The following is a 12,661-nucleotide window of genomic DNA, read 5'->3' on the forward strand; positions in this document are numbered from 1 at the left end:
ATTTTATGATCAAACTTTTTAGAGCTAAATTTGTCTTTGTAAAGACATTTTTCAAGGAAAAGTTATTTCTATTTTATTTAGGCGGAATAACTTGAGGAAATCCTTGTATTAACTCTGTTTGTCAGTTGAACCCTTATACTCACGACTTTGCCAATTGAGCCCTTAAACTAACTAAAACGCAATATTTTAAACACATCTGACCATTGACCGAACTTATGTGACACTAATATTGCTGAATTGGAAAAATACTTGACTGCACGCCCCTTAAAGCAATTGATTATATATTTTTTATATTAACAATCATTAAAAAAATAATTTAAAATCAACCAATCAGCCCAATCCCACCCCACTCCCTCGCCTACAACTTTATTCTTCCTTCAGCCCCCCACCCCCACCCTCTCCTTCTTCCTTGAAACCACCGACCACCCCACCCCTTCTTCTTCTTCTTCTTCACACCCCACCCCACCCCACCCCTCACCTCACCCAACCAAATCTCTATCTCAACTATGTAAGTTTCTTTAATTTTGAGATTCAAATTTCTTCTCTATAAATCTTGGTTGATTTACACACTTTTAAAAATTTGGATTTTTAAATTTTGTTTGTGAAATTTTGAAGTTTAGATAATTTTGAAATCTTGAAGAGTAATAGTGTATACTGAAAAGTTGATAAATTTCATGAAAAAGCTTGAAGAAAAACAAATGAATTTTGTGAATTTATGAAATTAATTCAAAATTATGATGGAAAATTATTGGGTTTGTGTTGGGAAGCTTAAGCTGTAAAAAATTTCATGTAAAATAGGAAGAATTAGACCAATTTGACATGAATTTAGTGCTCAATTATGAGCAAATATGAAACATGATATTGAAAATTTTAACGTGCAAATTTATTTTTTATTTTTAACATTTAATTTATTATGTGGCATTAAAAATGACATGAAATTCTACAAAATGACGTGAAATTCCATGTGTAAGCAGTTGTGCTACACTTACACACATAGAATAAGAAAGAGATTTAAAGTATAGCGTTTTAAGTTCAATTGACAAAATCATGAATACAAGGGTCCAACTGACAAACAAAGCCAAGTATAAGAGTCATCCCGGTCATTTTACCTTTCATTTATTATACATACCAAGCAAAATTGAAGTGTATACCAATTAATAAACTATAGTACGTAAGAGACCAAAAAACCTAGTATTCAACGTTAGGTTCCTTTCGTCAATTCTTTTAGATGATACTTAAATTTATATAAAATTAAATAAATAGATACACATATTTTATATGGTATCTTATATGATAATGTGAAATCTATATGGTGTCTTATGTGTATTATGCCACATAGAACTCATGTGTATATATTTAATGAAATGAGACCAAATTAAAAAATATATTGATAGAAAAATTACCTAAACATACAATTTATTTTATTAGTTCTTTAAAATTCCGTACCATTTAAAAAAGTCTCCACTTTGCATGTATCAGTCGGTTTACTTTACGCACACTTTACGATGTAGTGGAACGTACACGATGTGTCGGCCGGAGTAATATAAAACGGACGGAAAACATTTCCTTCCCTATAAATATAGCTTTTGTCGACTTTCACACCGCTCAGTCTCAACAAAGAGTGTGTTGTTAGGTGAAAATAGATAGAGAGAGCTCACAAAAATGGCGACGAAAACAGTGTGTGTAAGTGTAACAGGAGCTTCAGGCTGCATTGCTTCATGGCTAGTCAAAATTTTGCTTCAGCGTGGTTATACTGTCAAAGCCACTGTTCGCAATCCAAGTTTGTACTCTTATCCCTCTCTGTAAAAAAAAAAAAGAGTTCATTTTCCCTTGAACAGAATTGTGAAAAATGGAGTTATCTGATCATTTGTGATTTTTGTGTTTTCATCGCATATGAACATTTGAATGATTTGATGTTCAATTTCTGTAATTTTTGTATTTTTTTTTAGATAAGCTAGGGCTAATTTTTTAAAGTTTTTTTTTTTTTGAGAATGACTGGTTTGATAATTTTATATTGTTTGATTATTGGATGTAAATTACAATCAACAACAACATACATACAAGGTGGGATCGGAGAGGGTAGAATGTAGACGGATCTTAGCTTGTAGATGTAGAGAGGCAATTTCAGAAATAGCTATGTAATGTAGTAATTTATTTAGTGTGGAGTTAGACTAAGATGGTTTGTTTATGCCCTAAACGTGTAGATAAAGCGAAAGTGATTGTAAGCTAGTTTGACCCTGTTTATTGCTTTTATATTATGTTCTATTGATGTAATAATTTTTTTATTTATTTGAATCCACCTGCAGTTGATCATTTGTGATCTTTTTGTTTTTCATCGCATACACATATTTGAATGATTTGATGTTCAATTTGTATAGTTTTAGTTCTTTTAGATAAGCTAGGGATAATTTTTTTAAAAAAAATAAATTGAAGAGTACTACAAGTTTGAGAATATTGAAATTGTTGATATTTAAGTTTTACTTTCTGAATTTTTATTTATTTTTTTATTATTATTATTTTTTTTACTTTTCAAAAAGTTTTGCTTTCTGAGTTTGTCATAAATATTTTTATTTTACTGTTGAAATAGTTTTCTGAGAATGACTGGTTTAATAATAGTATTTGTTAATTGTTGGATGGTAAGAACAACAATACCATATGCGGTGTAATCGCACAATGTAGGGTTTGGGGAGGGTAGAATGTACAGTTGTACACAGACCTTACTCGTACCTTGTAGAAGTAGAGAGGCTTGACTTACAAGCTGATGTAATAATTCTTTTAGTATTGAGTTAGCCTAAGATGGTTTGATTATGCCCTAAACGTGTAGATAATGCGAAAGTGTTTGTAAGCTACCTTGACCCTGTTTAAGTGATTTTATATTGTGTTCTATTAATGTAATAATATATTTTTTTATTTGAAATCTACTTGCAGATGATAAAAAAAAGACAGATCACTTGACATCCCTTGATGGAGCTAAGGAGAGACTCCACTTGTTCAAAGCAAACCTACTGGAAGAAGGTTCCTTTGATGCTGTTGTTGAGGGGTGTGAAGGTGTATTTCATACAGCATCTCCTTGTTACCTTGAAGTCAAAGATCCACAGGTTCCTCACTCAGTTTTCTTGATTAAGAGCCTGTTTGGATGGACTTTTAAGCTGGTCAAACTGGCTTAAAAGTCAGTTTTTGACTTATTAGAGTGTTTGACAATTATCAAAGTGACTTATTTTAAGCCAAAAGCTAAAAGCTAGGGGAGGGGAACTTTTTTTTATTAACTTAAAAGTTTTTTTATGTTGACCAAGTATATTACCTTTTTTCCCTTAATTCTTTTATACAATTTCCAAATTGCCGATATTGAATTATTATTATTATTATTATTAATATTTAATTATTATTATTTTATTTTATTTAATTATTATTATTTTATTTTATTATTATAATTTTTTTTATTTTATTATTATCATTATTATTATTATTATCATTATTATTATTTTATTATTATTATTTTATTATTATTATATTATTATTATTATTTTATTATTATCATTATTATTATTATTTTATTATTATTATTATTATTATTCNCTTGTTACCTTGAAGTCAAAGATCCACAGGTTCCTCACTCAGTTTTCTTGATTAATTTGGCTTTGACCTATGTTGCTGAGACTCTATAAAATGTCCCCTGGTGCATGTTGGATACTTCAAAGCTAGTGTGTTTTGGAGGATATGACATGGGTGCGACAACATTTTTGAAGAGTCTGAGCAACATAGGTTTTGACGTCTACCTTTGCAAGCTTATTCTTTTGGAAATTTATTAGTTAAATGTAAGAAAATCTTACCTACGAAACTGGTGGTAGTTATCTTGGATCTGTTGGTCGTATTTATCTGTTCTAGTTTTTGTTTTTTCCATCTGTTGATGTAATGTATTAGCCCTATTGTTAACATGCAGGCGGAGATGATTGATCCTGCACTGAAGGGGACACTTAATGTTCTTGAATCAGTTGCGAAGACTCCATCTGTTAGAAGAGTGGTTTTGACATCATCTGTTGCAGCAGTTGTTTTCAATGGCAAGCCAAGAACCCCTGAAGTGGTGGTTGATGAGACATGGTGGTCAGATCCTGACTTTTGCAGAGAATCACAGGTGCTTTACTTGACTTTTCGTTTTCCGTCTGCAGCGCTGTTGTTTGCATAATCCCTTGAGCAATATAAAATAGAACTACTTGACAACTAGTGTTAATCTCTTTATTTCTTTTTCTTTGGATTGGATCTACACATTATTTTCGATATTTTCTTCGGGTTGCTAACTCAGCGGTAGAGTACTCGGCTTTCTAGTCCAGTGGTGAAGTGCATTGCTTCTCTAATAGAAGTTGGGGGTTTGACGCCATTGTGATATTTTAGTTTCACAAACTTTTTAGTCTGATTAGAACTGAATGTTTCTGATTACAAAACTCACAAGGCATGGTTTAGGATTGTATTTTTACTTTTGGCTAAAATGGTTCAAATTCTCCAATATTATATAGAAGTATTTATGGCGGAGGGAAGTGATGGTAAAGCTCCACTGTCACAAACTGCCAGGTTTGAAATTTGAACACAGTTGAAGTCAGTTCTAGTATCACCTGAATATTCCACTTCCTTAAACAATTAAACCATTTATTTGTTATGTAAAGTGGTTCCGTTTACATCGTACAAATTCTTGTCGAAACATTTAAATCAGAAATGCTCATTATAATCATCTTAACTGGTGCTCAATCATTTCTGTTTTAGATTTCACATATTTAAACTTTGTTCTACTGTTTTCTGTCAAGTATCTTTATTCTCGTATCTTCTTTTGGGGAGATCCCGGTGATAGCTCTTTTTGGGGGTTTTGGAGATAATTATGGACTCATCTTTTGTTGCTTTTACCAGCTCTGGTATATGCTTTCGAAGACATTAGCTGAGGATGCTGCGTGGAAGTTTATGAAAGAGAAAACTTTCGATATGGTTACAATAAACCCAGGGATGGTTATAGGCAGTTTGTTGCAACCAACACTTAATACAAGTGCTGCTGCCATCTTACAATTGCTAAATGGTATGCTTTATCTTAATGCTGGTGATTTGTCTTTGATCTCGGCATCTGAACTTAGTTGTTTTATTTTTGTCCTGTTCATGTTATTACAATATATTGGAATTCATTAGTAAAGTTTCATTTTGCTTTACTGCAGGTTCTGAAACTTACTCAAATTATACATTGGGTTGGGTTAATGTGAAAGATGTCGCCCTCGCGCATATTCTAGCATTTGAAAACCCTTCAGCTAATGGTAGATATTTAATGGTGGAGTCAGTTGCACACTTCTCTGAGATAGTAAAGATATTACGCGAGCTTTACCCTACAATGAAGCTTCCAGAAAAGTAAGTTTCTTCTACGTGTGTAATATCTTTGTGAAATGTGCATCTTTGATTTTGACGTGCCGTGTTTCTCAAGTACATAAAGTTGAGTGACTAGCAGCTGATTTCATATGGTTTACTTGAAATTCTTTTCTTGGCTCAAAGTTTTCGGTTAGACTCTCCAGGTGTGCTGATGATAAGCCATTTACGCCAATGTACCAGGCTAACGTCGAAAGAACCAAAAAATTGGGTATTGAATTCATTCCCCTGGCTGAAAGCCTCAAGGAAACTGCTGAATGCTTGAAAGAGAAGAAATTTTACTGAAATGCTTAGCCTTACTGTGAATGAATCTGCAAATTCTAGAGAACATGCTTATGTACCTTCATGTTTTACTAAAACCTTTCGTATTATGTCGTTTTTTGATCCGCAACTTTAATGGTGTCGTCAAGTGTAAACGTTTCGACACATATTATTTAGCAAAGGAATATATTCTTGCAAGAATTTAGAGTGGTTGAACTGCAAAGTACTGAATGATATGTCTATCTATTTTTGGTATAGGGGTTAAAAGTAAAATGAAATAGATGAAGCACAAATGATGCATTTATTTCTATAATTTTGGAACCAGCACAACCTAATAAAACAATAAGGTAACCAAAAGAAGTTGAAAAATTTATGTGAAAAAATAGAAAATAATTTAAAATTAATTTTATTTTATTACTTGTTACAGTAGGAATATATATGAGGCATTTAGTAACGATATGAACATATATTAAATTATTAATATTTAATATTTAGGAAAGGTAAAGTAGTAAATTATTATTGTTTTATTGGGTTTCGGTCTACTCAATATCCCAATAGTAAAAATTAAAACCGACCAATAATCCAATAATTTTTTTTATAAATCCATTAAAAATTCAATAACCAATAACATTTTTTCAGTTCGATTTATCGGTCGATTCAATTTTTGTACACCCTTATATATGAATCAATTTGTAATGATATGAATATATGTGAGCTGATTTTTTAATAGAGAGAATTATATATGACCTTGTAACAAGATATATCAGCTCTAAAACACAAAGTTAAGAATATATCAAATCCATTTCCGTTCGTTTATTTTAACAAACTAAAAAGATTTTTGTTTTTTGAAACATAGAGAATGGTACTAGACCATCTCCAACCCACTTCTATTTTACTCTCTATTCTCTATATTTGGAGAGTAAAATAGAGAAGGAACACTCCAACCCATCTTCATATCACTCTCTATTCTTCATATTTAGAGAGATGAATAGTAATTCTCCAAATTTGGAGAACTACTATTCACTCTCTATTTTACTTTTTGATTATTTTATTATTATTTCTATTACTTTCTAATTAACATATTATTTTACATATAATGTCATTAATTAAATATTTAATATTCACAATTCTTTTTAAATGTAATATGATATTTTAAAAAACATATTATTTAATACATACTACTTTCATCCCAAATTAATAGTATTTTAATTTTTTCTAATTTTCGACAATAGTATAATTTGATTTTATTATTAATTTTCACTATAAAGAATACACAAAATTAAAATGATAAGATGAAAATTTTAATTTGAAAATACAATACATAATATGATAATTCAAATACAAGATGACAATATGATACATAACATAATAATTTAAATACAAGATCAAATACAATACATAACATAATAATTAATTCACGATGAAACAAGAATCATGCCGAAAAGATGTTCAACGTGCATTCGGAGTTTTTGGAGAAAGGAAGTGCTACATAATATAATGATACATATATTATATTGTACAACATGATAATTGAGGATGAAGTGATCTTAATGCACCAATTCAAAATGTCGTAGAGGCTCCAACTCCAACGACAGAAATGGTGATAGATGAAAATCGCCGATTTGAATAATTTTTAGCTAGACATAAAAAAATTAAGGACAAAAATGCTCATTTTGAACTCCTTAATGCATTAATAGAGCATTTATGGGAGTAATGTAATTATTTCAAAAATTGAGTGTTTATATAATGTTTATGTAATTGTATTTCACTTTTATATGAATCTGTTCATTAATTTGTATATTATATAATATTTTCTTGCAATTTATGTTATTTAAAATTTAGAATAAAATATAATTTTATATTAAATAAAAAAATTGAAAAAATAAAATTTTATATCACATGAAAATTATATAAAGCAATTATTGGGTAAAAATATAAAATTTATATTATGAAATAAGAAAATAAGAATGAAATAAAAATAATAATATAATATTAAGGAGAGAGAAAAAAATTCATTTTTATAAAATAAAATAGAAAATTGAATTAGAATTGATTGTCTGAAAAAATAGAGAACTCTATATTTTTTAAAGAGTAAAATAGAGTATAGAGTTGGAGATGACCTAATTGGGTAAGTGGCTAAAAAAAAAACTCCATATTATCATTATGAGTGTGGAAGCAAAAACTGTGTGTGTAACAGGAGCTTCAGGTTTCATAGCTTCATGGCTAGTCAAATAATTGCTCCATCGTGGTTACACTGTGAAAGCCTCTGTTCGTGATCCAAGTTTATACCTTTTTTCACTCTCTATTTTTAGAAAATAATGCTTTTTTTTTTGGGTATTTGGGTTTGGATTCATTTGATGGAGGGATATGGGTTTGTGATTTTTGAAAAAAATTTGGTTTTTTTTTTTGGGTTATTTGGGTTTGGATTCAATTGATGGAGAAATTGGGGATATGTGTTTATGATTTTTGAAAAAAAATGGCAGAAAAATGTTGTTTTGTGTGTGTTTTTCATGAAATTGATGTGTTGTGTTTATGATTGTCTTGGGTTGTTTGTGTTAGTAATCTCTCCAAATACAGAGTTCTTTCATTTTTCTGAACAATCAACTCTAATCCATTTTTTTAAAAAAAAATCTCTCTTCTTGATACTCTCTCCGTTTCACAAAGAATGACCTAGTTTAACTTGACACGGAATTTAAGAAAATAATGAAGACTTTTGAATCTTGTGGTTTTAAATTAAATTTATGTCAAATGTACAAAATTGCCCTTTAGTGTTGTGGCCTTAAACATGCCACGTGGAAAACTGAAGTTAAAATGTTAAAAAAAAAAAATTCATTCTTTTTGAAACAGACTAAAAAGGAAAGGAGATTATTCTTTTTGAAACGGAGGGACTATTATATTATTATTTTTATTTTCTTATTTCATACGAATATAAATCATTTCTTTCCTTTTTCCAAATAATTCATTCTATATAATTTTCATATAATATAAAATTTTATTTTATTTCAGATTTCTAAAGAAAAGCATAGCCACAATTACAACGATAACAATTCTCTGGATCATAGACTGGTTTTTTCGGATATTGTTAAATCTGAAAACGATCTACTGGTCTTCTAAATTATTTTTGTTATGTATTGTATTGTTATCTTATATTTAAATTATTATGCTATATATTGTATTTTTAAATTAAATTTTTAAAATTTTGTGCATTCTTCATAGTGAAAATTAATAATAATAGGGAATATCAAATTATATCACTTTAAGTGACGAAAATTAAAATTAAATAAAATATTATTACTTCGGGATGGAAGTAGTATATATTAAATGATATATTTTTTAAAAATATTATATTACAACAATGTTTAAAGCATATTTCCGAAATCAGAAAGTTAAAACTAGTAAAGAAAATAAAATCTGTAACAAATCAGAAATAATATCAATAAGAAAAAATTAAGCCCACTGAATACAGAGTGTGACCTTAAGAAAATTATTTCCCTCACGTATTCGAGGTTAATGGAATATATCCTCTTAGGATAGAATGATTTTACTCACCAGTGTGAGCAAAATACTCTAATTTATTTGTGCGGAAGAAGAAGAAGTAGTTTAGCAAATCCGTAGTGAAAAGTCTGAGGAATCAAGATTTAAAAAAGAGTCGAGTTAAACATAGAATCATAAGAAAGGAAGTTGTTCAAAGGACCTACATCCACTCAGAATTAATAAACCAAAGTGTTTATAAGCTAGTTTGACGACTTATAAACTTAGACAATCACCTCCTTATATTAGTGCTTTTCTATTGTGTTATATTAATGTAATAATCTTTTTTTATTTTCGAATCCGCCTGTAGATGATCCAAAAAAGACAGATCACTTGACATCTCTTGATGGAGCCAAGGAGAGAATCCACTTGTTCAAAGCAAGCCTGCTGGAAGAAGGTTCCTTTGATGCTGTTGTTGATGGCTGTGAAGGTGTATTTCATACAGCATCTCCTTGTTACCTTGAAGTCAAAGATCCACAGGTTCCTTACTCATTCTCCTGATTAATATGGTTTTGATCTATGTTGCTGAGACTCTCTAAAAATGTCCGGATACTTTAAAACTAGTGCATTTTGGAGGATCAGTACGAGCAACATAGGTTTTGACGTCTACTTTGCAAGCTTACTCTTTGGAGTTACGTAGTTAGTCTTGTTGTAGAACTACATAAATTGGGACGTAGAAATATTATCTAGATGAAGGGGTTGTTCTTCTGAGTACCATTTTTTGATTACTTCCTATTTTATGCACGAGTTAGTCAATGCCTACATGATATGTCTTCACATAAAATTTACTGAGAAAAGTGCTCCAGTTTCCATGATAAAACTGTTGCCTCTGAATTCGCTTAGTAAATTCTTTTCGTAGTGTATATTGACACAGAAAGACTTAAAATGGCGATTGGACTTGAGAGCTAAATAGTTGAGAAAGAGCTATCAAAGCTATATTAGCTATAGCAGTCTTATCAAAAGCAAAAAAGCGCATAAAAGCTCTAAGGTCCATTGAGGTGTTAAGTGCAAAGCGCGAATAAAATGTGGACTTCAAAAAAGGCACAAAGGGAGAAAAAAATACAGATATTGAATGAAAAATATATGAACAAAGAAACTGATTTTTTTTTTTTTTGATAAGATGAAATATCAATTGTTTAGTGCCGTTTATTCAGAAGAGGCTCATTGTCAAGGAAAAGTATGCCTTAAGTGTTGATGACGACACTAAAACACACATTAAGCGAGGTGTAGCACTCTACTGTTGTTCACCTTTACTGGTTAAATGTAAGAAACTTTCACCTATGAAGCTGGCTGTAGTGGTCTTCGATCTGTTAGTCCTATTTCTCTGTTCTANAAATATTGCCACATAAAATGGGACGGAGGGAGTACAGATATTGAATGAAAAATATATGAACAAAGAAACTGATTTTTTTTATTTTTTTTTTGATAAGATGAAATATTAATTGTTTAGTGCCGTCTATTCAGAAGAGGCTCATTGTCAAGGAAAAGTATGCCTTAAGCGTTGATGACGACACTAAAACACACATAAGCGAGGTGTAGCACTCTACTGTTGTTCACCTTTACTAGTTAAATGTAAGAAACTTTCACCTATGAAGCTGGCTGTAGTGGTCTTCGATCTGTTAGTCCTATTTCTCTGTTCTAGTTTTTGGTTTTCCATCTGTTGATGTAATGGATTAGCCTTACTGTTAACGTGCAGGCGGAACTGATTGATCCTGCACTGAAGGGGACACTTAATGTTTTAGGATCAGTTGCGAAGACACCAACTGTTAGAAGAGTGGTTTTGACATCATCTACTGCTGCAGTTTCTTTCAATGGCAAGCCAAGAACGCCTGAAACGGTGATTGATGAGACATGGTGGTCAGATCCTGACTTTTGCAGAGAATCACAGGTGCCTTAGCTTAAAAATTCCATTTACTCTAACAATTACAAAGAAGTTATGTATAGTGTTTCGTTTACATCTTACAAATTCTTGCCAAAATGTTTAAATCAGAAATACTCGTTATAATCATCTGAACTGGTGCTCAATCATTTCTATCGTAGATTTCACATTTTTTGAACTTTAATGTGCTATTTTCTGGTAAGTATCTATATACGCTAATCTTCTAGATGACTACGACCGTAAGGTAAGGTTAGCTGTTTGTTCTTGCAGAATTTTTTTACATATGGCATAATCGATCACCTAACACCATCGTATTAGAGTAGGCCATTTTCTTGTTTTTATTTTCTTTATAAGATAAGAGTAGAACATATTTTTATGAGCGCGAGAAAATGATGAGGGACTGTCTTTTAAGAGGGATTGTGGGATAGCTCTTTTGGGGTTTGTGGAGCTAATTATGGACCATCTATTGTTGTTTTTGCCAGCTCTGGTATTTTCTTTCGAAGACATTGGCTGAGGATGCTGCGTGGAAGTTTGTGAAAGAGAAAACTTTTGATATGGTTACAATAAATCCAACAATGGTTATAGGCAGTTTGTTACAACCAACACTTAATACAACTTGTGCTGTCATCTTACAATTGCTAAATGGTATGCTTTATCTTACCGCAGCTGATTTGTCTTTTGATCTCGTCATCTGAACCTAGTTGTTTTTATTTTTGTTCTGTTTATGTTACTACTATGTGTTGGAGTTCATGGTAAAGTTTCGTTTTGCTTTACTACAGGTTCTGAAACATACCCAAATGCTACATCTGGATGGGTTAATGTTAAAGATGTTGCCCTCGCGCATATTCTAGCATTTGAAAATCCTTCAGCTAATGGTAGATATATAATGGTTGAGTCAGTTGCACACTACTCTGAGTTAGTACAGATATTACGCGAGCTTTATCCTACAATGAAGCTCCCAGAAAAGTAAGTTTCTTCTTCTACGTGTAGTACTATCTTCGATAAGGTTTATCTTCACGAAATGTGCATCGTTAATTTTGAAGTGATGTTTCACAATGTAACTATAGCATGCTCAAAATACATAAAGTTGGCTCAAAGTTTTCGATTAAACTCTCCAGGTGTGTTGATGATAAGCCATTTCCGCCAAAGTACCAGTTTAACGTCGAAAAAGCCAAAACATTGGGAGTTGAATTCACTCCCTTGGCTAAAAGCATCAAAGAAACTGCTGAAAGTTTGAAAGAGAAGAAATTTTATTGAGATGCATAGCAAGTAGAGAGCATGCTTCTTCTGTACCTTAATGTTCACCATACCTTGGATAGATTGATATAATACAAATTTTTCTTACGTGCCGATTTGTGATCCAGAATTTTAATGGCGTAAACGCTTCATGTATGTAGTAGAAATAGCTTGCGTCCCTTGTATCGACGATTATCTTGGTCTATTAGAGCTACTTTTAAGCCATGTTATCTTTTGAATTTGGAAGTCACATGTGTTTGTTATAATATTTAGCAACTTACTATTAAAATGTGCATTTAGCCTGTTGTTTATGTTTGTGAAAGAACTGTTCCAGGATGTTTTTCTTCTCTTTTTAATAAT

At 31.1% G+C, this 12,661-nt stretch overlaps 1 protein-coding gene and 1 pseudogene across 3 annotated transcripts; both read left to right on the forward strand.

Moving 5' to 3' along the window:
* The first annotated feature begins 1,498 nt into the window (after positions 1 to 1,498).
* Positions 1,499 to 5,817, forward strand: LOC125849755 (phenylacetaldehyde reductase-like). 3 transcript variants are annotated; one of them, XM_049529725.1, is made up of 6 exons: positions 1,499 to 1,780; positions 2,929 to 3,098; positions 3,941 to 4,132; positions 4,897 to 5,059; positions 5,193 to 5,379; positions 5,532 to 5,817. In XM_049529725.1, the coding sequence occupies exons 1-6, from the start codon at positions 1,663 to 1,665 to the stop codon at positions 5,677 to 5,679; spliced, it is 978 nt and encodes a 325-aa protein (XP_049385682.1). In that variant the 5' UTR covers positions 1,499 to 1,662; the 3' UTR covers positions 5,680 to 5,817. The 3 variants fall into 3 exon arrangements, with proteins under 3 accessions (XP_049385682.1, XP_049385683.1, XP_049385685.1); XM_049529726.1 differs by having other exon boundaries at positions 5,541 to 5,817; XM_049529728.1 differs by having other exon boundaries at positions 5,578 to 5,817.
* A 2,001-nt stretch (positions 5,818 to 7,818) lies between these two features.
* LOC125849756 (phenylacetaldehyde reductase-like) lies at positions 7,819 to 12,569 on the forward strand (annotated as a pseudogene).
* The last annotated feature ends 92 nt before the right edge of the window (positions 12,570 to 12,661 follow it).

Source organism: Solanum stenotomum, unplaced genomic scaffold, assembly GCF_019186545.1.
Source record: "Solanum stenotomum isolate F172 unplaced genomic scaffold, ASM1918654v1 scaffold10327, whole genome shotgun sequence".
In the NCBI taxonomy this organism is placed as follows: Eukaryota; Viridiplantae; Streptophyta; class Magnoliopsida; order Solanales; family Solanaceae; genus Solanum; species Solanum stenotomum.